The sequence below is a fragment of the Puma concolor genome, chromosome A1 (genome assembly GCF_028749965.1).
Source record: "Puma concolor isolate L17-30 chromosome A1, mPumCon1.1.hap2, whole genome shotgun sequence".
NCBI lineage: Eukaryota > Metazoa > Chordata > Mammalia > Carnivora > Felidae > Puma > Puma concolor.
In genome coordinates, this window is record NC_141667.1 from 124,107,831 (window position 1) to 124,130,299 (window position 22,469).

The 22,469-nt window shown below is 43.5% G+C and overlaps 2 protein-coding genes across 8 annotated transcripts; one reads left to right on the forward strand and one right to left on the reverse strand.

Moving 5' to 3' along the window:
* Nucleotides 1–758: 758 nt before the first annotated feature.
* On the reverse strand, nt 759–7,695 carry HARS2 (histidyl-tRNA synthetase 2, mitochondrial). Of its 2 annotated transcripts, none has more exons than XM_086702403.1 (13): nt 7,418–7,695; nt 5,898–5,972; nt 5,253–5,372; nt 5,039–5,134; nt 4,184–4,309; nt 3,969–4,076; nt 3,614–3,787; nt 3,333–3,426; nt 2,573–2,700; nt 2,240–2,479; nt 1,942–2,058; nt 1,580–1,726; nt 759–1,019 (listed from the first exon to the last, which is right to left on the reverse strand). In XM_086702403.1, the coding sequence occupies exons 1-13, from the start codon at nt 7,523–7,525 to the stop codon at nt 960–962; spliced, it is 1,593 nt and encodes a 530-aa protein (XP_086558529.1). In that variant the 5' UTR covers nt 7,526–7,695; the 3' UTR covers nt 759–959. The 2 variants fall into 2 exon arrangements, with proteins under 2 accessions (XP_086558529.1, XP_025780893.2); XM_025925108.2 differs by having other exon boundaries at nt 3,614–3,712; nt 7,418–7,694.
* Nucleotides 7,696–7,786: 91 nt separating this feature from the next.
* HARS1 (histidyl-tRNA synthetase 1) lies at nt 7,787–22,426 on the forward strand. 6 transcript variants are annotated; one of them, XM_086702455.1, is made up of 13 exons: nt 7,787–7,948; nt 8,215–8,304; nt 13,376–13,495; nt 16,595–16,690; nt 17,346–17,471; nt 18,372–18,479; nt 18,636–18,734; nt 18,967–19,060; nt 19,271–19,398; nt 19,492–19,734; nt 21,251–21,367; nt 21,541–21,687; nt 21,885–22,426. In XM_086702455.1, exons 1-13 carry the CDS (start codon nt 7,859–7,861, stop codon nt 22,131–22,133), a joined length of 1,707 nt encoding a protein of 568 aa, XP_086558581.1. In that variant the 5' UTR covers nt 7,787–7,858; the 3' UTR covers nt 22,134–22,426. The 6 variants fall into 6 exon arrangements, with proteins under 6 accessions (XP_086558581.1, XP_086558589.1, XP_086558556.1 ...); XM_086702463.1 differs by having other exon boundaries at nt 7,788–7,948; nt 21,541–21,691; nt 22,019–22,426; XM_086702430.1 differs by having other exon boundaries at nt 7,789–7,948; nt 21,541–21,628; nt 22,019–22,426.
* Nucleotides 22,427–22,469: the final 43 nt, after the last annotated feature.

The window sequence follows — 22,469 nt, forward strand, 5'->3', positions numbered from 1 at the left end:
AACTCTGTAGGGTGAAGAACTCTGACAGATGACTCACTATGTGTTGAGTTGGGGGTTGAGGGGTTAATGGGCAGCAGTCGGGAACTGTGACTGCTCCATTCACTGAATACAGAAGCATCACTCCAGGGAGGTTGCTCCCAGCTCTCAGAATTCTCTAGTGTACACTCAAGCATTTTCTATGGTCTATGCAAACCAATCTCTTGATGACAAATCACCCAAGCTACTTCATTTAATATTTTATTTAATACATTATCCAATCACTTCTAGAAAGGTCACCTCCATAGGAGAATAATGGAATAAAGTCAGAGTAGTAATTCTGGCACAGGAAATGGTCTCCAAAATCTCAAAAGATTAGACCATTGCATCAAGTCACCTATTAAATTCAACATTCAAAATTACTAAACAGACAGCCTCACTCTATGTGGATGGGCTAGAGACATGCCATATCAATATGAGCACTACTTTGCCCTCAGGATAGCATCTCTGTCCTCAAACAAAAGAGAAAGTAGCTGTTCCCCCTTCTTTGCTGTCTTCCAAAACTCCCTGGACAGGCCAAGGGCAGATTGTGGACAAATTCCCCAGAATCTGGTTCAGAAGCCACAGTAGAAGGCTAAGATTCTGACTTTTGGTCTCAATGGTCTCAGCCTTAGGCAACTTTCCTAGAGCTTTGCTAAAAGCAACCATCTCAGTACCTATTGGTAGCATTCAATGGCACTTCAATTCTGCCTCTGCAGTTAGAGCATGTCTCTTTCACATACCAGCCATCTGCACCCATGCAGAATAGCTGCTTGCACTAGCCCAGGAGTCCTGAGGGCCTTCCACAGTTCTGTACCCAGAAAGGATGGAGAAGTCAGAGGAACTTGTCACCCATCCTGGCCAGCAGTTGTGAAGTCCATCAGCAACTCAGTTCTAGAAGAAACATTTTCTAGAAAGAGCAGCAGATGGCAATCAGGCAAGAGTCAAGACTCAGATAGTCGCTTCTGAATTTCAGCCACAAGATTTTCCCGTTTAATAGCCACCTGTAACATAAAAGAACCTTCATGTGACAAACTATAGAGTGATACTAGATTCTTAGTCACTGCTTTTCCACATGCGTTTTACTCTGCATCTGCTCCCACTACTTATGCAACCAACAGGGAGAAGTATGGGCTTCAAGCTGGAATGGGCAATGTATGCCCTCAAGAGATTCTAACACCTGGGGCACCTGTCTCGTTCAGTGAATAGAGCATGTGACTCTTAATCTTGGAGTTCTGAGTTTGAGCCCCATGATGGGTGCTGAGATTACTGAAGAAATAAAATCTTTAGGGGACCTTGAGTAGCTCAGTCATTTAAGCATCTGACTCTTGATTTAGGCTCAGGTCATGATCTCACAGTCTGTGAGGTTGAGCTCTGCACTGGGCTCTATGTTGACAGTGTGAAGCCTCCTTGGGATTCTCTCTCTACCCCTCCCTTGCTCACCCACTTGCAAAGTATGCTCTCTCTCTCTCTCTCTCTCAAAATAATTAAACATTAAAAACAAAAACAAAAAAGAATCTAAGAAAGATAGAAACCCTTGGTGCCTTCCATTTCCCCCACTCACCTCCTCCCTGCTGGCCACTAAACGAAGCTTGATTATCCCTTCTTTCATTTCTTGCTCACCAATAATGACCACCAGTGGAATGCCCATGTCCTCACAGTAGTGCAGTTGCGTTAGTAGTTTAGGGTTGTTTTTATACAGCAGCTCTGCCTGAAAACAGTGAAGACAGAGTAAGGGGCTGAGGAATAACCACACTACTCAACCCCAGGAACAAGCATTGCCAAAGAAATAAGTACCTAACCCTTCTACTAGAAGACACTTTAGTGAAGACCAGAAATTTCTTAAGTTCCACCTTGCATAAGGTAGAAATGGCCACCTGAATGTCCACATATACCTAGATGACCTGGATATCAGATTTATCATACCTTGATCCCAGCATCCCAAAGTTCTGCAATTAGCTTCAACCGTTCATGAAGAAAGTTCTTCTGTGGTGTGGCCACAAACACTTGGGTCTCTGTAGTCCGTATCTTCTGACCAAAAGTCTGATTAAAGAGAAAGGAAAAACATAAAACTAATAAAAAAAAAAAAAAAGCCAAAACTTCCTGTGCATCAGAAACTTAAAAAAAAAAGGACAAAAAGAATCATCAGAAAAACAGTCCCACTGTATATCCAAAAACATGAGTTTAAGTCTCTAGCCCCACTCCACCCCAACCTAAGACCTACCTTCATCCTCTGCTCCACAATAGAGAAGATTCGCTCTACCCCAATACTGAGTCCCACACACGGCACCTTGTGGCCCTTGGGGTCAAACATGCCCACCAGCTTATCATAGCGTCCACCAGCAGCCACACTGCCCACATTGAAGGACTCCTGAGCCTGAGCCGGGGTCTGTAGTAGCACTGCTTCATAAATTACTCCAGTATAGTAGTCCAGGCCCCGAGCTAGGCTTAGGTCAAAAGAGATCTGTGGGAACAAGGCTATAGTAAGTCCCAGAAAACACTCAGGACCCTGAGAGCCCCAAAGCTCAGCAAAAGGTCCACTGCCAACTCAGCTTACCTTCTCAGCAATTCCAAATAAAGTCAGGTATTCAAATAGCAGCTTCAAGTCCCCCAGGCCATCTAGAGCCTGCTTGTTCTGTGATAGTCTAGGATCCTGGAACATTTGCTCTATCAAGGAAACCCCACCTAGGGAGACATATGGGGAGAAATAAGGTCTGTGCTATTCACCCAGATTTGTTTTATCCAAATTTATTCCTAATTTGTTCCAGCCAGTCCTCCTTACTTTATTTTTTAATGTTTATTTACTTGTTTTGAGAAAGAGAGAGTAAGCTCTCACAAATGCATGCAGAAGTGGGCCAGTGGGGGAGGGGCAGATAGAGAGGGAGAGAGAGAATCCCAAGTAAGCTCTGCTGAGTCAGTGCACAGCCCAACTCGGGGCTCGATCCCATGACTCATGAGATCATGACCTGAACCAAAATCAGGAGTCAGACACTTAACCGAATGAGCAACCCAGGTGCTCCTACTCCTCTTCATTTTCTTATTAAAAAAAAAAAAAACAAAAAAAAAACCTCAAAAATAAATAAACATTAAAAAAAAATTAAAAAAAAAAAAAATCCTGATGTCTTATGACCAGACTCACCTCTGCTTTTGCCATCTGAGGACACAAAGTGGTTACACTAAGTAAAAGTGAAATTAAATTCAGGCCAGGTTCTGATGTCACACATCTTCAGAAAGGAGCTGTTTCAGAGGCAGAAGTTTGTACACCCATCACCCTCACTCCACTTCTATCACATACCCCACAAAACCCTGGTTCTTACCATGACATTGAACATAGTCCCCAATTCTATCAGCCACTTCAGGAGCCAGGCCTTTCTTTGCCACCATCTCATGTCTCACATCTTTCCAAGATATCTGTGCAAACACCCAAATATTAGCCCAGTTCCAAAATCCTTCTTTATCTAACTGGAAATGTCATGAGTACCTAACATTATACTCAGCAAAGTCAGAGGCAGCTCAGGAAATCCAGCGACAGGGGTATAGATTTGAGGGCAGGGCAGAGACTCGGATATGGTCTACTAAAACATGTCTTTTTTGTTACCTTGTCTAGTTTGTCTATCGAGGAGCAGATGGCATGGAACTTGCTTTCAGGAACACCGCAGACAGCAAACATCCCATCCAAAATCCGCCGATCATTGACCTGGGAACTCAGTGGAAGTAACACAAGTGCCTCGTCAATGCCCTTTCCCTCAAAACAATGGCAGTCCCTACTAGCCTGTCTCATAAAAATGACAGAAAAAAATTTCATAGGATGACTATATAGATATAGATAAAATTAAATAACTGTTCTGAGAAAATGCCAGATCTATAGGATTAAAGGCTGGGGTCACCTATGTTTTAGGACATAATCAGGCCAAATCCAGATTTTTCCCCTCAGTCCTTAGCCCTGGTCTCACCTTAATGATGAAGTCCCCCAGCTGCAATCCACTAAGAATTTCACACATGATCTTCAAACACTCTGCATCAGGGATCATAGGATCAAACTGACCAGCAATGTCAAAATCCTACAACAACAAAAAAGATGGGGGAAAAAAATCTTCACTGAGTAGCCAGTTCTCAGGTTGTAGCCTCCCAAACTATCAAACCATGCTGCCCCCATCAGGTCACTTACACACTGGCAGAACTCCCTGTAGCGGCCTTGGACTATGGTTGGGCTCTCCCGCCGCCACACTTTTCCAACATGGTAACGTTTCATCTTCTTCACCTTATTCATGGCCAGATAACGAGCAAAAGGGACCTCACATAAATAAGTTAAGGAGAAAGGATACTACATCCAAAGCTTAGGCCCAGTGTGTAGACATTTGAGAGGAATGGGCCATTATCAACTGGATCTCATCCACTAGGATGAAAACAAGGACCTTCTCTGTCTTGTTTCCCACTATTCCCAATGCCTAACAGTGCTTGACATTCAATATATATAAAGGAATGAAGGAATCTCTCCAAGCAAAAGTGCAAGTTCAGTAAAAAGCAGGGGAAGCTGGCCTACTGGCCACTGAATGAAACAGAAATGCTCCAAGAACTTCCAAGTATGGGCTATTACTTCCTATTCAGATCAATTCTCAACCATTTCAAAATAGTCAAGTTTTCAGAACCTGGATTTCCTTGCAACTATGTCGATGTTTTTTAAAATAGAGGTCAAGAACCACCTGCCCCTTCATGACCCCAGACGCCTGTTTGCAATGTACATTGCTGAGCCCCACTCCAGCTATAGAATTAAGAATATCTGGGGGTAAGGGCCAGAAATCTGTATTTCTCCAGGCTTCCACAAGAGTTTCTGATACATAATGAAGTTAAATGACAACACTCCAGGCCAGGCTCTGCTGGCAGAATTGCTTTCTGGGAGGAACTAGAAGTAAAGGCTGCTGCAAATAGACATAGGGGGCCCAGAGGCACTTTTGTCCCTTTTGTCAAAGAAAGTCGTCTGGGTTTGGAAAGAGATGTCAGTCTCCAACACTTAGAAAGATACAGTAAGGTCATAGCGCAGGGACAACAGCTCTCCACCCTGATCCTTCAGATCATAGATGAGCCCAGAGTCCTCTCCATACTTCTCAGTGAGCATTTCCTGCAGGGATCAAACAAAAAATGCCACAGTTCAAAGGACTCCAAAACACAGGCTAAAAGTTCTTTCAAAAACTGAAGACAGGTGAAAAAATGGAGTCCCAAAAGTTTTTCCTTCTTACCTTTAGCTCAAATGCGGGAGTATCTAACCTCTTTGCTCCATGACGTTTAAAGCAGCCAACAACCATATCAAGAATTTTCTCCCTCACAACCATCTGCTGGGGACTAAGATCTCTGGTGCCCTAGAAACCAATAGGAGCCATGGCCAAAACAAAGACAAAAAACAAGTCCATTTAAGACAAAGAGTTAAACAACATCTATAATCGAAGGTCTGAAGTTGAAATCTCTTTGAATTCAGATGAATGATCCTCATAAATATCTCAAGAATAGGGAATTTTTGGGGCGCCTGGGTGGCTCAGTCGGTTAAGCGTCCAACTTCGGCTCAGGTCATGATCTCACGGTCCGTGAGTTCGAGCCCCACGTCGGGCTCTGTGCTGACAGTGCAGAGCCTGGAGCCTGTTTCAGATTCTGTGTCTCCCTCTCTCTCTGCCCCTCCCCCGTTCATGCTCTGTCTCTCTCTGTCTCAAAAATAAATAAACGTTAAAAAAAAAAAAAAAAAAAGAAAAGAATAGGGAATTTTTTTTTTTTTTGATTCGTCTAAAAAGACATTAAAAGGGATTAGGGAAGAGACAAGCAGAGCAGAGGGAAGAACTGAGGGCAGTGCTCCAAGGAACCCTAATAGGACAGGGTAGGGAAAAGGGCATTACCTTTGGGGTCTTGATGATAAAATTTGATTTCTCTTGTTGTGGTTTCAGTTGGGATGTTAACACTGCCTCTGCAAACTGTCAGAAAAAGGAATGTGAGGTGTGCTCCTTTCAAGACTGTCCAGACCTGTGACACTTCTGGCCCTATGTCCAGACCTACAAAGACATTTGGCCCTGAGCAACAGGCAGACTGAACAATGTTTTATCTACTCCAATCTCAGCGTCACTCTAAAACATATGTTGTATGTGCATTATATATGTAATACATATGAGATCAGGTCTTTATCATAGTTGTTGTTTTTAAATGTATTCACTACATTTGGAGATATTAAACATCTGAAAAAGCTTAAGCACCTGAGAACAATGAAGGCACAAAACAACCCACCACTGCCACCGCCAACCATCCAGGAGTAGGGATTAGTATGATCTACAATTGTCAATTCCTACTCAAAGAGCAAAACCATAAATTTTTAATAAGATAGCAGTAGTCATTAGGCTTAGAGACATGGAAAAAGCAACCTGAAGACAGAAAAGAACCAGCCCAAAACACAGAGCATGCCCATGGAATGAACAGGAATGGATATCCAAATTGAACTAAAAAAAGCCAGATTGGTAGGATGCTGTGACTGAAAATTAATAATAAGATCTGAACCCTGTTATTTATGATAGGAAAGCCTCTGCTAGGGTGTTTGACAGAGTAAAACAGATTCGGTAGTTTCTTTATTAGCAGAAGGCTGTATGCTCCTTTCTGAAATATAGAGGGTGTGAGAGTTCCATATTTTGGCGGATTCTCTCCTCCAAAGGATGACAGTTCACAATCCTTCCTCTGCAATTCCAAAATCCTAAAACCTCTAAAAACCGAAAATGTTTTTTTGTTTTGTTTTGTTTGTTTTTGGAGGGATGGGCATTGCTCATTTTGAGGTAAATTCTAATGTGAACTCAGCCCACTTATGGGCTTCAGTCATCTCATTTAATGGGAATATTCATATACTTTGCTTAAGAATGTGTTTGACTCTGGGGCGCTTGGGTGGCTCAGTCGGTTGAACGGCTTCGGCTCAGGTCATGATCTCTCAGTTCGTGAGTTTGAGCGCCGCATCGGCCTCTGTGCGGACAGCTCAGAGCCTGGAGTCTGCTTCAGATTCTGTGTCTCCCTCTCTCTGCCCCTTTCCCGCTCATGCTCTGTCTCTCTCTGTCTCCCAGAAAATGAATAAACGTTAATAAATAAATTAAAAAAATAATGTGTTTGACCCCAAGAGGTTCACATAAGGGATTGTGGACCTATATTATAAATGTATCCGTAGATAAATCATTTAACCTAGCTTACTGTTTCCTCAACAATAAAATGGAAATAATCACAACCTCTCAAGACTGCTATGAGGATTAAATGACAAAGCATCTAAAACGCTTAGCTTAGTACCCCTAAACTACTCAAAAAACCCTGACAATACTAATGGAGTGCAGGCCGCGAATCCCTGCTCCAGATCTGGAGATCCTGCCCCGACAGACCACTCAGCCTGGCTCACCTGGCTATGAAAATGGACCTCCCTGATGCACACAGCACGGGGCGACCGCAGAAGCTGGCCAAACAGTGAAGCCCAAGCCCTCATGTGCAGGAATCCGAACGGGGGCATCGTGTAGCAAGAAAGCCCTTTTCCGAGACAGGCGCCAAAACCTGGGAACGAAGCAGGTCGGACCCAGTAAGGGTGCAGAGCGCTGCAGAAGATAGCCCTAGCACCCTGGAAAAGAGAATACTTCCGCACCTTCCAAACCCTACTGGCTGGCCCCGGACCTCCCAGGCGCACGCCCAGTTTCCGTACTTCCGGTAGTAGCCGGAAGTGATTTTGTGCTCGGCGGAGGCTCTCTAGGCGTGTGGGCCAGTGACTCGATAGCCGGAAGTTATCCGAGTTGAGGCTGCGGAAAGCCCAGACGATCTAGACAGCAGTCAGCGCTAGTTGGCGTTAAGTATGGCAGAACGTGCAGCACTGGAAGAGCTAGTGCGACTTCAGGGAGAGCGTGTGCGGGGCCTCAAGCAGCAGAAGGCCAGCGCTGAGCAGGTGCGACCCAGTTGGCGGGGAGAAGCCAAATTAGGGCCAGGGAGGACATAGAGCTGGGTGGTCTGCATAGAGGAAAAAGATGTGGGAAAAGAGACCCGACTGGTGGAGAGGAGCAGGGCCTGGTTGGGGAGGTGGCCGGGGTAGGAAGAGGGAAGGAAAGCTGGGCCTGGAGAGCTAGATTCTGATGAGGGAGGGATACTGAATGAATGGCTGAAGAGGGAAGGGAGTGTCAGAGTGATAGACCAGCCCCTGCTTTACCCCCACAGATTGAGGAGGAAGTGGCAAAACTACTAAAACTGAAGGCACAGCTGGGCCCTGATGAAGGGAAACAGAAGTTTGTGCTCAAGACCCCCAAGGTAAATATAATTTCTTTTCAGAGTCTCTGGGAGGGCCCTTAATTCCCCTCCCAATGGTGGATGTGCTTGTTTCCCTGAACAGTTGCTCTGGGTGGTGGGCTGAATTGGAGCCTGAGTCATTCTGGGATAGCAAAGGGATGGCAGAAACTAGGCCAGCTGGTTGCCTAGGGGAGTATGCCAGCTACTGCTACTCCTTTCATTCAGCAAATATTTGTTGAGTGCCTACTATGTGCCAAGCATTGTAGGAAGTAGTGAGAGTATACCATGGTGAACAATACAGCCTGTCCTCATGGAGCTTACATTCTACTGAAGGAAACAGACTTAGGACAAATAATCCCACTCTTGAATATGTAATTTTAAATTGTGATAAATGACATATGACATAAAGAAATAACAAGAATTCTCTGAGAAAAATAAGAGAGAACTAGAGTCTGAAAAAGCATCCCTGAAGAAGTGATATACTAACTGACATAACACATAAATGGGAGGTAGCTAGAGGAGTATGGAAATCCTGAAGGAGAAAAGAACCCTAGTAGTTTCCAGGAACTAGAAAAAGACCCGTATGAGTAGAACCAAATACAGCGGGAAAGTACAGTGGAATGGAATGAGGTTGCGGATTACTAGCCCAGCCTCAAGGATTTCAGTTCAGAGGCCACACTCTTTGTAAGTTCTGAAAGCACAACTATTTACCATGGTTTATTTACTCTGAGAGGCTGAGACTAGGTGTCTGGAACTGAATAGATATTTAATAAACATATGTGAAATTGGATTCCAAAGGAGAGGGGTCTTCCTTGTGTTGAGATGTCACCTTTTAAGGTTAATTCTTTAGGCTCCTAATTTCACTGAGCTATTCCTTTCCACACACAACTCATTTCAGCGGTTAAAGAGACAATGTAAAATCACAGAGCAGTGATAATCAATAGTTATTCAAACTATTTGGTGACGATTAATGGGGAATTTGTGATAATTCAGGCTGGCCTCACTTAAATCTAACCATCAGTCTTAACATCGCTAAAAGTAGGACAGCCAGATATTATGTTGCTCCTGATGTGATGCAATAAGAAGTACACAGCACCACCTATAAAGTATTCTTGCCAAGAAAAATTGAACCTGAATCTAATCAGGTCTTCTGACCTAACTACCAGTTTACCAGAAATAAGGGAGATGGAGGAATATGTTAAGTGACACGTTGAATATATTGTTAATAAAATCTAGAATATGAAAAGTTCTTTAGGACAAGTGATTCAATTTCCTCAACAAAGAAATGACACTTCTTTAAAAAAGGAAAGGAAACTTTTGTAGATTAAGCAGACAAGAGACAACAAACACAATGCATGGGCTTCATTTAGAATCTCATTAGAACAAGCCAATCATAAAAAAATATTCTTGAGGCAATTGGAGAAAATTAAACATAGCTGGAGTATTAGATAATATTAAAGGGTTGCAGTTTGTTTCCTTGGTTTAATAAACGTAGTGTTTTGGCTTTTTTTTTTTTTTTAAACCGTGTACATTACAGAATCATACTGAAATATTTATGGACCAACTGGTATGATGTCTGGATTTACTTTAAAATACTCCAGAAAAAAAAAAAAATGTTGGGGCTTAGATAATATTAACAGATGCTGATGGTTATTGAAGCTGGGTAATAGATACATGGTGGTCTATTATACTATTCACTATAATATGTGTTTGAAAATGTCTATACTCTTTTAAAAGAAAGTGAGACTATATTGGAGAGTTAATATCCACTTTGTTGAAACACTGAAGTGTGATTTATATTAATAGAAAATTCAGTATTATGGGGACAGGACTCTTTCAAGAGGTTTTTGTGGTCAAAATTATTTAAATTTTTTTTTCAACATTTTTATTTATTTTTGGGACAGAGAGAGACAGAGCATGAACGGGGGAGGGGCAGAGAGAGAGGGAGACACAGAATCGGAAACAGGCTCCAGGCTCTGAGCCATCAGCCCAGAGCCCGACGCGGGGCTCGAACTCACGGACCGCGAGATCGTGACCTGGCTGAAGTTGGACGCTTAACCGACTGCGCCACCCAGGCGCCCCTCAAAATTATTTAAAAAAATTTTTTTTAATGTTTATTTTTGAGACAGAGAGAGACAGAACACGGGCAGGGGAGGTGCAGAGAGAGAGGGAGACACAGAATCTGAAGCAGGCTCCCGGCTCTGAGCTGTCAGCATGGAGCCCATCGTGGGGTTTGAACTCACGAACCACAAGATCATGACCTGAGCTGAACTTAACTGAGAAATTACTCATTTTATTGAATATCAACCCTTGAGTACACTCTTTTTTTGTATTCTGCATCATGAAATGGGAAGTATACATAGAGCACTTCTGCATTCTAAGGTAGGAAAAACACACCCTTGTATGAGTTTTAAGCTGGACTAGGTACTTTTTTCACATAACACCTTTTTTATTTGAGAGAAAAACCGAAACACAAACTTTTGTTTTTAAGATTTGGGTATTTGGCAGACATTTTCATGAAAATGAATGAAGTGAGCTTTGTCACCTCAAGGAAGTTATCTGACCATATTTCTGCTGGTGATAAAATTCAAGCACTCAAGTGAAAGGGTTTTAGGAAACTTGTATCTTCCACCATGAACTAGACAGCTTCCCAATACAGTAAAGACTTTCCTCTCGAGATCTGTGTTGCTATTAACAAATGTGTTTTCTGATATTGTATAACGCAGTGTGTAAATATTTGGAAGATCTGTATAATTTATCAATGAACCAGTATTTTCCTCATGACCAATGTATGATGTTATAAAATCATGCATGGGTAAAAGCTCCATTTAAAGTACAACATGGAGCTGGGGCACCTGGGTGGCTTAGTCGGTTAAGCATCCAACTTCGGCTCAGGTCAAGATCTCGCGGTTCGTGAATTTAAGCCCCGCATCGGGCTCTGTGCTGACAGCTCAGAGCCTGGAGCCTCTTTTGGATTTTGTTTCTCCCTCTCACTGCCCCTCCCCCACTCATGCTTTGTCTCTGTGTCTCTCAAAAATTAATAAATGTTAAAAAAATTTTTTTTAAGTACAACATGGAGCAATAAGTATTTTTTAAATTATGGTAAAATATATGTAACACAAAATTTGCCATTTTAACCATTTTTTTTTAATTTTTTTTTTAATGTTTATTTATTTTTGAGACAGAAAGACACAGAGCATGAACGGGGGAGGGGCAGAGAGAGAGGGAGACACAGAATCGGAAGCAGGCTCCAGGCTCTGAGCCATCAGCCCAGAGCCCGATGCGGGGCTCGAACTCACAGACCGTGAGATCGTGACCTGAGCTGAAGTCGGAGGCTTAACCGACTGAGCCACCCAGGCGCCCCTAACCATTTTTAAGTGTACAGTTCAGTGGCATTAGGTAGGTTCACATTGTTGTGCAACTATCACCACCATTCTTCCCCAGAATCTTTTCATCATCCCATACTGACATTCTGTACCCAGTAAGCAGTAACTCTCCACTCTACCATTCCTCTAGCCCCAGGTAACCACTGTTCTACTTTCTGTCACTATAAATTCTGGGTACTATATATAAATAATGGATTTTAATGTAATAGTATGAAAAGTAATCAATGAAGTTTCAGAATCCACATTGCAACCAGTCTTTAAGAAACCACCATTTGTTGGATTTTGGTATAGTTTAAGAAAAATATCTACAGTTAGCTGAAAAGTTTATTAAAATATTCTTTCTTGGGGCGCCTGGGTGGCGCAGTCGGTTGGCGTCCGACTTCAGCCAGGTCACGATCTCACGGTCCGTGAGTTCGAGCCCCGCGTCGGGCTCTGGGCTGATGGCTCAGAGCCTGGAGCCTGTTTCCGATTCTGTGTCTCCCTCTCTCTCTGCCCCTCCCCCGTTCATGCTCTGTCTCTCTCTGTCCCAAAAATAAATAAACGTTGAAAAAAAAAAAATTAAAATATTCTTTCTTTTACAGTCACACATCTTTGTAAGGCTAGGTTTTCTTTATGCAACCAGAACAACATATCACAACAAAATTAAATGCATAAAGTATGTATGAGAATACAGCTGTCTTCTGTTAAGCCAGACATTAAAGACTTGCAAAAATGTGAATCAGCATCACACTTTTCACCAATTTTTGTTTTGTTTTGTTTTGGAAAGTAGTTACATTTTCCTAAAATTTCTTTTTTTTTTTTCAATTTTTTGTTAACGTTTATTTATTTTTTGCGAGAGACGGAGCGTGAGCAGCAGAGGGGCAGAGAGAAAGAAGACAGACAATATGAAGTAGTCTCCAGCTTCAAGCTGTCAGCACAGAGCTGGACGCGGGGCTCAAACTCATGAACTGTGAGATCATGACCTGAGCCGAAATCAGACGCTTAACCGACTGAACCCCCCAGGCGCCCCTCATAGTTTTAATTTCTAATATAATAAATGTTGATAGGTATAATTCACTTTGGGGTCCTTAAGAAATGGTAAGAGTTTAAAGAGGTCCTAAGACCAAAGACTTGAGAATAGAGTATAGATGCCCAGAATAGAAGCTCTGACCTGAAAGAATGGCATTCTAGTCCTGACCACCACAGAACTGCTGTAATGATTTAACTTCTCAATATCCTGTAATTCAACCATAATTTTGCCCCACCTATATCAAGGGCTATTAGAAACAAATGAGAGAAGAAATAATACTTATTAGATTTTTTTTTTAAGTTATGTTGGGGAAAAACATTACTTATAAAATTTGGAATTTAACTAGCTAAGTCAGTTTCATTTGGTTATATACATGTCATCAGGTAGGTATTTTCTATTAGGGAAATGTTCTGGTGTCACATAAAAAGGTTTTAGGAAAACTTCTCAGAAAATAGCGTTCTAGAAAGTAGAACCAAGCTAAAAAGGGGATGGAATTTAGAGGGGTGATAACAAATGGGGATAATTAATAGGGAATTGTTTGTGCTTGCTTTAGAACTCAGTAGCCTGTAGGAAAATCTAAGTTTGGGACATTGTTTGCCTTCGTTATCATTGAGGTCATGCTTTTATATTTCTAAGCCTTAATGTTCTCTGTTTTTAAATCCCATCCCTGATTCTGTGGCTGATTTCAATTCCCAAGGGTACAAGAGACTACAGTCCCCGGCAGATGGCCATTCGGGAGAAGGTGTTCGATGTAATCATCAGCTGCTTCAAGCGTCATGGTGCAGAAGTAATTGATACACCTGTGTTTGAACTGAAGGTGAGGGATGGGTGAGGAGAAATTGTGTGGTGGAAGAGTGGATATACAAACAGCTAAGAAGATAAAGAGACAGTGAGGGCCCAAAGGGTGTCTCTACTGTTGTGGACAAAGACCAATATTTTCTCCAGCGAGAAAGAAGACAGGCTTGGTCTTGAAGGAGAGGCCCTGCTTTTATTTACCTTGGTAAATGGCTGGTGGCTTACAAAAGAGAGCCCTTCTCTTTAGTGGAATTTGTTATGATCCTATTTACAGTGAATTCCCTGGTACGTCTACTTGGGGTGTTTTGAAATACACACAGACCATACATATAAAGTATAAATATGCAACTAGTTTCCTGTTAACGTACCCTGAGAATGTTTCTAGTTCTTTACTATTAAAAAAAAAAACATTGCAGGGTGCCTGGGTGGCTTTGTCGGTTAAGCAACTGACACGTGGTTTTGGCTCAGGTCATGATCTTGTGGTTTGTGAGTTCGAGCCCTGAGTCAGACTCCATGCTGGCAGTGCGGAGCCTATTTGGGATTCTTTCCCTCTCTCTCTGCCCCTCCTCCTCACGTGCATTCTCTCTCTTTCTCTTTCTCTCTCTCTCAAAAATAAACTTAAAAAAAAAAACAAAAAACAGATTGCTTGCTGGTTAAAACCCAGTGACTCCCATTATATTTATCACAAAATCCAAAGTCTGTTCCTGCTTACGAGGCCCTACATGATCTGGCCATTTGCCTACCTTTTCCATCTCTTCCCTTGCTGTTCTTCCCCTTGGCTACTATGCTACTCTGGTCTTCATTCTATTCCTGCAACATTCTAAATATGTTTCTATCTCAGGGCCCTTGTACTTTTTCTTCTCTCTTCCTGAACTCCCTTTCCCCTAACTCTTGGATTTTAATTTCAGATTAGAGATGAAAGATTTTAATTTCAGATATAAACTCAAATGCCATTTTTCAAATGGTCCTCTCCAACTATCTTGTCTAAAGTAGCCCTTGTCTATCACAGGACCTGTTTTATTTCCATTAGAACAGCTATCACTAACTGAAAGTATCTGTTCGTTGGTTACTTTGCATTAGTGTACTGTCCATCTCTTCTCATTAGTGTGGAAGATCCATGAGGGCACAGATTACCTTTGACTAGTTCACTGATGTGTATTCAGTGCTTAGAACAATATCTGGTACTGGTGGGCATTCATCTGCAGGGCAAATTCGTAGAAATGGAATTACCGTGTCAAAAAGTTGTACTCATTTATGTTTACCAATTGTATTCATTTCCTAGGGCTCCCACAATAAAGTGCCATAGACTGGGTTACTTAACAAATTTAATGTCAGGAGTCTAGAAGTCCAAGATAAGATATCAGCAGGGTTGGTTCTTTCTCAGGGTGAGGAGGGAAGGGCCTGTTTTAGACCTCCCTCCTTGACTTGTAGATGGTGTCTTTGTCCCATGTCATCACATCATCTTCTGTGTCCAATTTTCCTATTTTTTATAAAGACATTAGTTATATTGGATTAGGGCCTACCCTAATGACATCATTTTAGCTTAACTACCTCTTCAAAGACCCTATCTCCAAGTAGAGACACATTCTGAGGTTACTGGGGGATAGGATTTCAATATATGAACTTTGAAGAGGACACAATTCAGCCCATAACACCAATCACTATATGAGTGTTTCTGTTTCTATACACTGGGAATTTTCAGGCTTTTAAAACTTTGCCATTCTGGTAGGTGAAATATGTTAACACCTTACTGAAAGCATCACATGGCAAGAACTACTTCAGTTTTGTCTTTTGACATTGCTCAAACCTCAGGCATCATAGAAACATTTAAGTGTGTTGATCTAATAACCCGCTCTTAGAAGTTAAGCCTCAAAAAACTATATATTCAAAAGAAAACACTATATACTGAACTATATTTATTGAAATGTTAGGGAACTTTTTTTTAATTGGAATGACCTAAACAATTAACAGTAGAACACTAGAAAGGAAGGAAATACAGAGCTGCTTCTCACTGAAGTATTATGCAGCTTTTAAAAATAATACTTCAGGGGTGCCTGTGTGGCTCAGTCGGTTGAGTGTCTGTCTTTGGCTCAGGTCGTGATTTCACAGTTCATGGGTTTGAGCCCCACATCGGGATCACTGCTGTCATTGCTGAGCATGCTTGGGATCCTCTGTCCCTCACTCTCTCTGCCCCTCCGCCATTCATGCTCTTTCTCTTTCCCTCTCTCTCTCTCTCTCAAAAATAAATTAACATTAAAAAAAAAAACCTTCAGCTCTGTCACAAAATGGAAATGTGATAAGCAGAAAACGAAATTGATATTTCCTTTTGATTATAATTAACATCAAATACATAGGCATTGGGATAGAGAGCAGAAGCACAGACAAGTTGAAATTGGTCATGTTAGGATGGTGGGTTTTTGTTTTAATATTTCTTTTTAAATTATTATATTTGTGGCACCTGGGTGGCTCAGTAGGTTGAGCATCCAACTCTTGATTTCGGTTCATTTCATGATCTTGAGATTCATGAGTTCAAGCCCCACGTCAGGCTCTGTGCTGAGCATGGAGCCTGCTAAAGATTCTCTCTCTCTCCCTTTCTCTATCTTGGCACCTGGGTGGCTCAGCTGGTTGAGCATCCAATTCTTTTTTTTTTTTAATTTTTTTTTTCAACGTTTATTTATTTTTGGGACAGAGAGAGACAGAGCATGAACGGGGGAGGGGCAGAGAGAGAGGGAGACACAGAATCAGAAACAGGCTCCAGGCTCTGAGCCATCAGCCCAGAGCCCGACGCGGGGCTCGAACTCACGGACCGCGAGATCGTGACCTGGCTGAAGTTGGACGCTTAACCGACTGCGCCACCCAGGCGCCCCGAGCATCCAATTCTTTATCTCAGCTCAGGTCATGATTTTGTGGTTTGTGAGTTCAAGCCCCTTGTTGGACTCTGCACTAACAACACAGAGCCTGCTTGGAATTCTCTGTCCCTCTCTTAGCCCCATTGCACTCATGCGCTCTCTCTCTCTCTCTCTCTGCTGCTTTCCCCTGCTACACTGTCTAAAAAAATTAAAATTAAAAATAAATTTGTTAGATTTATCATCATGACCACACTTCTTTATATTTTCTCCAGGAAACACTGACTGGAAAGTATGGAGAAGACTCTAAGCTTATCTATGACCTGAAGGACCAAGGTGGAGAGCTGTTGTCCCTTCGCTATGACCTCACTGTATCTTTCTAAACCTGGGCTCTTGGTACTTTGGATCAATTGGTTCTCATTGGGCTGAGGCTAATTTCTAACCTCAGGTATGGGGATAGCTAGACATAGATGGGATTAAATATGATGCTTGTGGCGATCAGGGAAGTTACTTGTTTAAACCAGGAATGGGACTTTGGCTAAACAGAACATAGCCTTAAAAGTCTTGTGAATCCTGAGTGAGACCTCCACGTTATGTCAGGAACCAGTTCCAACTCAGTGATTAATTCCTTGGCTCTAGAATATCTCTCCCCTGCCATGTCCAGTGGACAAAGTTCTCCTCAGTTGACCAACAGAATGTTTCCTTTATCTCCAAGCTATGTCAGAATCATCTGCTCAGAAATCCTACACAGAGACTTTCTACTCTCTGGCCAATCTGCCCAGCACCTTCCCATGTTCAGCATAGCCCAAGGGAGACGCTAACCAAAGAGAAAGGAACCTTAATCTTTTTTGAGACTTCTGCTGCCCCTTGTAGTAACAAAGTTGATTCTTTTTGACTTTCAGAAATGCACTTTATCTTACAGAGGGTGGTTTTACTCACACAGAGATTAGACCCCCGCTTCTGTTGGTGGTGATAATCAACTGCCACACTGTGAGAGGAGGGGGCTTTCTCCTTAACTGTTATCAGGTTCCTTTTGCTCGATATTTAGCAATGAATAAACTGACCAACATTAAACGCTACCACATAGCAAAAGTATATCGGCGAGATAACCCAGCCATGACCCGTGGCCGATACCGGGAATTCTACCAGTGTGTGAGTATGTGGGGCATGATGGGTAACTTGGTCCTCCCTCTACTAAGTCCTCAACTTAGTAGAATCTACTGACTACTCATGGTGTACTGAACAAACTGGAAGTTCCAGCTAATGCTAACCTTTAGATTTCTTTAATATTTTCATTTAGAGAGTAGGAATTATTCTCCCCATTCTACATAGGAGTAAACTTGAGACTCAGCAGGATGAAGAGATCATAGGGATAAGAAAGCCAAAGTCGGGAGTAGAACTTTTGGTCCAGTACTCTTTATATTAAACCAAAGTGATCAAATCACAGCAAAGGATGAGGAAACGATTTGACGTATCATCCAGATCATCCAGGGTGGTGGCAAAGCTTCAGAATAAATAGAGAAAATGACTAAGGATTAGGGCCATATATTTGCCTCCACAGTGTTAGGAGGAAATAAGTCAAAGTGAGTGAGTGAGATAATTGAAGAATGTAGACGAAAAGGAATCCAAACCAGTAAGAGACTCAAGAATGCTGGGAGTTTCCTCTGGGCTGCTGATCACACAGATAATGAAGAAAGTGGTCTGTGCATGAGTGCAAACAGGCCTTCATAAAGAGAGAGCAGAGCCCCCAGGAGTCCCCCCTCCAAACCATCACTTAAGAAGGTTAAATCCCTGGGACACCTGAGTGGCTCAGTCAGTTGAGCATCTGACTTCAGCTCAGGTCTGATCTCACAGTTCATGAGTTTGAATGCTGCATTGGGTTCTATGCTGATAGCTTAGAGCCTGGAGCCTGCTTCAGATTTTGTGTCTCCCTCTCTCTCAGCCCCTCCCCTGCTCATGCTCTCTCTCTCTCTCAAAAATAAACAAACATTAAAAAAAATTTTAAAAAGAAGGTTAAACCCCTGGGGACCTGTAGCTACTTTCTCCCTGCAGGACTTTGACATTGCTGGACAATTTGATCCCATGATCCCTGATGCAGAGTGCCTGAAGATCATGTGTGAGATCCTGAGTTCACTTCAGATAGGTGACTTCCTGGTCAAGGTAAGAATTGAATGGGTCTGGGAAGGCAGAATTGGGCTTAGCCTCTCACAGGAGAAGATTCTTGTGCAGAGAGACCAGTAGCCCAAGTGACCGAGACTGTTGAGGCTCATGTCACGTAAAGAGATTGTCTCCTCACTATGCCTTGGGTCCCTGCAGGTGAATGATCGGCGCATCCTAGATGGGATGTTTGCCATCTGTGGTGTTCCTGATAGCAAGTTCCGTACCATCTGCTCCTCAGTGGACAAGCTGGACAAGGTAATGACCCAAACACTTCACTCCTCTTTTCTCAGATCCCACCCCTGCTCTGAGAAATGTAAAACAAGATCAGGAGAGAGGGGGGTCTGCCTCTATGCTCCTCAGAAGATTAGCCCCAGAATCTAGGTTGAAAGGCAACTTCTGCTCCAGAAATGCCCCCTCAGAATGGCCCACACTTGCTCTGCAGTGGATAAGCTACTTAAGGGTCCCTTACTGGTTTCTGTCTGCCTAGGTATCCTGGGAGGAAGTAAAGAATGAGATGGTGGGAGAGAAGGGCCTCACACCCGAGGTAGCTGACCACATTGGGGACTACGTCCAGCAGCATGGTGAGGCACAAACCCTGCCTCTCCAAAAGCCATCTATCTGGCTTAAAATCTTCTGTGTGTGTGTGTGTGTGTGTGTGTGTGTGTGTGTGTGTGTGTGTGTGTGTGTGTCTGTGTGTATACGCACACATACGTGTGTAGGTCAGGCAAAAAGGTAAATCCTCTACCTTTTTCCTCTTGTCAGTCAGTTGGCTTACAAATATATCTCCCCAGGTGGGGTATCCCTGGTGGAACAGCTGCTCCAGGATCCTAAACTGTCCCAAAACAAACAGGCCTTGGAGGGCCTGGAAGACCTAAAACTGTTGTTTGAATATTTGACCCTGTTTGGCATTGCTGACAAGGTGAGTCAGGTTGGGGGTGGACACCTTAGGTGAGCTCTGGGGTTTCAGATAGTTGATTCTCATCTGGTATTGACCATGATCTTGTCCCCACAGATCTCCTTCGACCTGAGCCTTGCTCGAGGGCTAGACTACTATACTGGGGTGATCTATGAGGCAGTGCTGCTACAGACCCCAGTCCGGCCAGGGGAAGAGCCCCTGGGTGTGGGCAGTGTGGCTGCTGGAGGACGCTATGATGGGCTGGTAGGCATGTTTGACCCTAAAGGACGCAAGGTGCCATGTGTGGGGCTCAGCATTGGGGTGGAGCGGATCTTCTCCATTGTGGAGCAGAGGCTAGAGGTAAGTCCTGGGGGAGGGTAGAAGCAGTCTGGGCAGTTGGTGGGACATGAGCTATCTTCTTTGATCTTGAAAGGGGCAAGTAGTACTGTTTTGGACAAGGAGCATCTTTGCAAAGAGCTGGAGAAAAGGTGGTTGCTGTCCTTCACACATTCCCACCCCACTAGAGGCCAGTTTTATGGATCTCTGATCATTCTTTCTTCACAGAATTCTTTGCTCTGGGTCCCTACTTCCCTCAGGGCTGTCAGGAGTCATGTCTGGTATATCCAAAGATCCAGATCTTCTTCAGAATACAGAACAGTTAATATTTTACTCCTCTGCTAGGTACTGTGCTTGGTGCTTTTTGTGCATTATCTAGTAAAATTCTTACACAGCCCTCTGAGAGTAGCTATTTTTATTATTTACATTTTCTAGGCAAGGAAACTAAAGCATTATAGATCATAATTTGCCCAAGGTTGTGAAACTTTTAAGCAGCAGAGTCACAGTTTGAATCCAGGCAGTATAACTCCAAAGTCTTACTCCTAACCACTCTGATACTGTCTCCAAGTGGTAAGCATGTGTCTGAGACCTTGGGATTCCCCAGGTGGCTATCTTGACTCTCTGGCCGCTAGAATCAAGGGAAGACCCTCAGGGCCTCAAGCACTCCTTTGCTGCTGCTCTTAACTGGCTGGTTGCATTTCCCTGGGAAATGCTCTGGCAGTAACCTTCCCACTGCTCCCATCCTTTTCTCTGGAATGGAAACCACCCATGTTTCCCAGTTGAGATCACTGTTCCAGTAGTCATCTGATGTTGTAAGAACTATGAAAATAGTTTTCTAGAAAAAGACAAGGCACAGGGTGCCTGGGTGGCTCGGTTGGTTAAGTATCCAACTTCAGCTCAGGTCATGATCTTGCAGTTCATGAGTTCGAGCCCCACATTGGGCTCTGTGCTGACAGCTCAGAGCCTGGACCCTACTTCAGATTCTGTGTCTCCCCTCCCCTCTCTGACCCTCCCCTGCTCACACTAGGTCTCTCTGTCTCAAAAATAAACATTAAAAAAAAAAAGAAAAAGAAAAAGACAAGGCACAGCAGCAGCATTCTCCCTTTCCCCCCAACCACCCACACCCTGGGTTGGGCCCTATGGCCGAAGTACAAGAGGGACAGTCTCTTGACTGGGCACATAGTAAGTGAGAATTAGAACTAGGTGAGCTCACAGTGTTACTTCTGTGTGAATGTTCTTGTGAACACTTAAGGTACTAAAAGGAGACAAGTTTGAAGTTACTGTATGTAAACTACCTTTACTCTTGCCCTACATTATCTATTCTGGCAAGTCAGATGTACAAGCCAGTCAGTTCCTTTCTACATCTAAACACTACCTTATGCCCAATTGCTAGAGAAGACTGGGCCCCTGTGTTAATGAAGCTCCCAGAGTTGGGCCTGGTCTCTCAGAATCCTAACAATAAACAGCCTGTTCTGTTTGCTTCTTGAAAGTACTGTAAAGGGTAGCCCAGCTCTGTGACTTTTATCTGCCCCTTCCCCAGGCTTTGGAGGAAAAAGTACGGACCACAGAAACACAGGTGCTTGTGGCATCCGCACAGAAGAGGCTGCTGGAGGAAAGACTAAAACTCGTTTCGGAGCTCTGGGATGCTGGGATCAAGGTAGAGGAGGCAAGCCCCAGGGAGGCAACAAACTTGGGAGTGCTGGGCACAGACTAAGTAAAAGCTCATCCATAGTGACTTCTTGGGAGTAGAGCTAAGCACTTGGGCCCCAAGGAGGTTGTCCCTGAGGACAATAGAAGCCGGCTGTCATCATCTGCCCTGGTCCCCTGCAGGCAGAGCTGCTCTACAAGAAGAACCCAAAGTTGCTGAACCAGCTGCAGTACTGTGAGGAGGCAGGCATCCCACTGGTGGCCATCATTGGTGAGCAGGAGCTCAAGGATGGGGTCATCAAGCTTCGTTCGGTGGCCAGTAGGGAAGAGGTAGGTAGGTGGGCAGGAAGGCTGAGGGACAGGGAATGTATGCCATTTTGGCAGACCAATGCCCATTCAAGACCTGAGCAAAACCCTGGCATTCCCATTAGTACTTACTCAGAATGGACTTAACCTGTTAACTGTTGTCATAGTAGGGGAGGAATCCCATCTCCATCTATACCATGTCTCTGGCTCCCCCCAAGGAGCACTGTCTGTCTGAGGTGTTTGCCTGCCTTCCTTATCCAGCTGACCCGAGCCTGATGGCCAGAGGAAGGAGTGGGCCCTCAGGAGTAGTGGAGTCAAAGATGCTCATACCACCTTTTTACCTCATCCTGGCCAGGTGGATGTCCGAAGAGAAGACCTTGTGGAAGAAATCAAAAGGAGAACAAGCCCGGCCCTTTGCATCTGCTGAGTTGAGCACACTATCAGGAGAAAGTGGGACTGGCACTATTTGAAGCTAAGACAGAACTCTGCCTATGTACATCAGCAGCTTTGCACATTTCTGTTCCAGCAAGAAGACCTGAACAATGGTCAGAACACAGACTTTTTATTATCATTATTTTATTGGTAATCACAGGCCAAAATGGTCAGGTATTACACCGTTTTTCATAGGAGGTCCTGGGGGTTTAGTCCAGTCTGCACTACAGGGACCCATCCTAAGGTCTCCCCTGCAGGATGCTAACCAAATGGAGGGAATGCTCTCCACAGCCAACAGTCAAAGGTCCAATAAAATGACTCAACCACTGGAGCCTGCCTGTGTCACTATTGCTTAGCCCTGCCTTTACCTGTGG